The sequence below is a fragment of the Fukomys damarensis genome, unplaced genomic scaffold (genome assembly GCF_012274545.1).
Source record: "Fukomys damarensis isolate Sample0158 unplaced genomic scaffold, DMR_v1.0_HiC HiC_scaffold_22, whole genome shotgun sequence".
Classification (NCBI taxonomy): Eukaryota; Metazoa; Chordata; class Mammalia; order Rodentia; family Bathyergidae; genus Fukomys; species Fukomys damarensis.
The window spans coordinates 8,267,256-8,270,726 of NW_022900934.1; the positions used below are offsets into that span (position 1 = coordinate 8,267,256).

The window sequence follows — 3,471 nt, forward strand, 5'->3', positions numbered from 1 at the left end:
AGGAGCCCCAGGGGCTTTTTACACTCCACACACACACACACACGCACGCACACACGCACACACGCACGCACACACGCACGCACACACACGCACACCCCGATGATTGCGAATCACTCCCATCTTTAATTGCTCCCCTCGGAGGAGATGGCTGCCACCCCCAAGCCCCACCTGCCTCAGCCTCCCTCCCCGCCCACGTTCGCGGGTCCCTAAAGGTCCAGAGCCCTGTGCGGCACGATCTGCTGCTGCGGACCAGAGAAGGGAGCTGGGGCTGTGTCAGCACGGTCCCCGCGGAGAGCCCGGGACCGAGGGCTGGAAGAGTGACGGCGGGCAGCGAGGCGCTGGGCAGGGCAGGCGAGCTACCCTGGATGGCCCGCTCAGGCATCAGGCAGAACCGAGGTAGAACCCACAGCCGCCACCGACAAGCAGAAGCCCGGAGCTACAGCTCACTGGGCCAGGGACTTCGCTCTGGCCGGGTGGTGCCAGGCGTCGACCTCAAAGCAGCCCGAGGACTGGGTGGGGTCCCAGCTGCCAGTGCCTCCCATGCAGGAGGGCAGGGGACAGGATGGAGGCCACAGGAACTGAGGGAAGGGTGTCCCGGGTCCTTCCCGGCTGCCTCCTGAGGCCAGGCCCTGGGTAGCCGTGTGTCCAGTCATCCCGACGGCCCCAGAGACTGCCGCCATCCCACAGCGGCAGCTGGTTCTCCACAGACGGGGTGGACGGACGAGGGGTCCGGCAAAGACAGTGACTCTCATTCCACTTCCTGGGCAGCAGAGACCGCGGACGGATGCTAACGTTCGACCTCCACGGTTGCCTGCACGCACTCTCTGCCTCTGCCGTAGAATCAAGACGAACCCACCAAAGTCACACAGCCGGGCCGTGGCAGAGCTGAGAGGGGAAGCCCAGCTACCCGACTGCTGCTGCAGTAAATCGCATCCCAGGAGCCTGCCCCGCATTACACTGTGCTGCGTGCACAGAGCAGCTGTACTGAGCTCACACTGTGTGCCTCGTGCGCGCACGATAAATACGCCCTCCTTGTGTCACACATCCGCTAGTGCCGCATGCGTCTGACTACACTAATGCGCTACATGGATGCTCCATATGCTGCACACGCTACCTCAGTGCTGTCACGTGTGCCGTGTGACAGTGTGTTACATCGCCCTGCACTGTGTGACCCTGCACCATTTATCCTACACTGCCGTATAGTATGCTGACCTGGACTGTTCACCACACCGCCTGTGTGTCCACTCCGTGTATGCTGCGTCCTACCCTACGCTACATATACTGTGCGGTCTTGTACCGTCATGTCTGTATACTGGACAACACTGTATGTATACTCCATGTGTACTGTCCAGTGCACAGCACCCTGTTAACTGTGGGGTGTGTGCTTCGTTACGCAGCACATACTTCACTACATCATGGCCCACCCTGTACCTCACTACTATACTGTCGCACACTGCGCTCCCCTGCCCCGCACCACGCTCTCTGTTAGATGGGGCCAGCACTTGAGTGCGTCTCCTACACTCAATAACACGGCTGAACTTCCGCTCAGCTTGCCACAGGAAACACGCAAGGCTCGAGGCTTGATCCTCTGATTCCACAGCAAAACATCCTGGAAGAGGCAAAGCCCTAGACAGGACAGAGCAGCACGACCAGGTTCCGCCAGTGTGTCTGTGACGGGCAGGGCCTGGGGCTGTGGGACAGGGTGGCTGCATGTCTTGATTTTGGTGGTACTGATATGACCATCTGTGTGGGCCCACTGGGCCCACGCTCGTGGAACTATACACAGTGGCTTAGTTTTACTTTGCTAAAGTTGCATTTGATGGGAAAGGTAAAGCAGCGAAGGTAATGCATCACGGCCCCTGCTGCCGGGGTGCACACCCCACTTCCGGTGTGCACACCCCACTTCCAGCCCTGTCAGGAGCTGACATCGGCTCCAGCCAGGCCCCCAGGACTTGGTGGGGCGGCGGCAGGCCCTCAGAGCTTCTGCTCTATTCAGGGAGCAGATGTGAGGCAGATAATAGGATCGCTCCAGGGAGAACACAGCAGGGTTGTTTGGGGGGTGCCTTGTGGGACTGGGGAAGGGCACAGAAGTGCGCTAGAACAGAGGACGGGTCTGCACCCCCAACCTTTCTAAGTGCCTCACAGAGCCCAGCTCTCTTTATCCGGCCAGCAACTGTCTGATGGAGGTTTGTCATTCCTGCTTTAAAGATGCAGAAATCAGAGTACAAAGAAGGGACCAAGCTTTCACAAAGCCAGGAAGTAACATAGCCGGGCGATGAACAAGCGGACCTTTTCTCCTCTCCACCACTCCTAGATAACAATTTACTTAGCCAACACCTAGCCCTGAAAAAGTGCTAAATAAGTAACAGTTTTTGCTGTCAGTATTGCACATCCTCAAGAGGCTACAACTGCTGCTTTCTGTTTTTTCTCCAGGGACCAAAGCGGATGTCAGACGCTCAAGTGCAAACAGACCCCGTATCCATCGGGCCACCGGGAAAATCCAAGTAAAGAAACCACAGGGTCCCGCCAGGCTCCGCCACAGAGCCTCTCCCCCGCTGCATCTCCTCCCAGACATGCTATGTATATATTTTTTCTTCTCCTGCCCGTCCAATGAAATTCTGCCTGCACATTAAGCCTGAGCTGTTGTATATTGAGGTGTATTATTTACATCTCTGGTCCAGCCTTCTGGCAAGGCACTGTAAAGATGGGTCAGCAAGTTAACTAGTGAGGCTGGGGGAGCTGAGCACTGCCCTGCAGGGCAGGGGGAGGTAGAGGGACGCGTTTGTGTTAAGTTGCAAAACACGGCAGAGACAAGTAAGTTGCAGAAGAACAATATCCGCGAGGAGAAGAATTAAGCTTTGCAGCAGATACTCGCTCATCCTCTCAATCTGAAGAGAGGAGAGGGAGCTGCTTACATTTACACCTCAAGGCTGAGGCGCCAGGGCTCCGGATTGGGCGGTTGCCAATTTCCTGGAATGGAATGTGAGAGGTAAGAGAGAAGAAGGATCCAGCATTGGTTTTCTAATGGGACCCTTGAAAGTTGTTGATGAGAGATAGGCGATCGACTGCATGGGGCTTGAAATGATTTGGGAAAACAGCTGCTTTTGGGGGCTCAAGGAGCCCTGGGGACAAGGACTACAATAAAATAAAATAAAATAAATTAAGTTGCAAGTTTACTTTTGCAACACAAGGGGGCGCCAAGGTCTCCGTTTTTGTCCCGTACTCTGCAACCCTAACAAAGATTTGGTCTCTGCGATCTTACATTATTAATGTTTTCTCAGATGGCTGAGGGGCTGGCTTCATCTGTTCCGTCTGACACTTATCTCAAGTCTGTCTGTAATTTCCTAATGCTCTCAGGATGTGCTCTGATAAAACCTTCCCTATAACCCCAGTTAATAAAAATTTACAGAATATTATTCAAACACCTGAGTTTTTTTTAATCCTTGAACAGAGGCCCAATTAAGACTGAGT

The 3,471-nt window shown here is 55.0% G+C and overlaps 1 protein-coding gene across 1 annotated transcript in view; it reads left to right on the top strand.

The window, feature by feature from the left end:
- Bcas1 (brain enriched myelin associated protein 1) overlaps window positions 1-3,471 on the top strand; it is an 89,663-nt gene extending 86,192 nt beyond the window's left edge. The window contains exon 12 of the mRNA XM_033767180.1: window positions 2,434-3,471. Within this exon, the coding sequence (XP_033623071.1) occupies window positions 2,434-2,508 (75 nt within the window). The 3' untranslated portion in view covers window positions 2,509-3,471. The remainder of the gene's footprint in view (window positions 1-2,433) is intronic.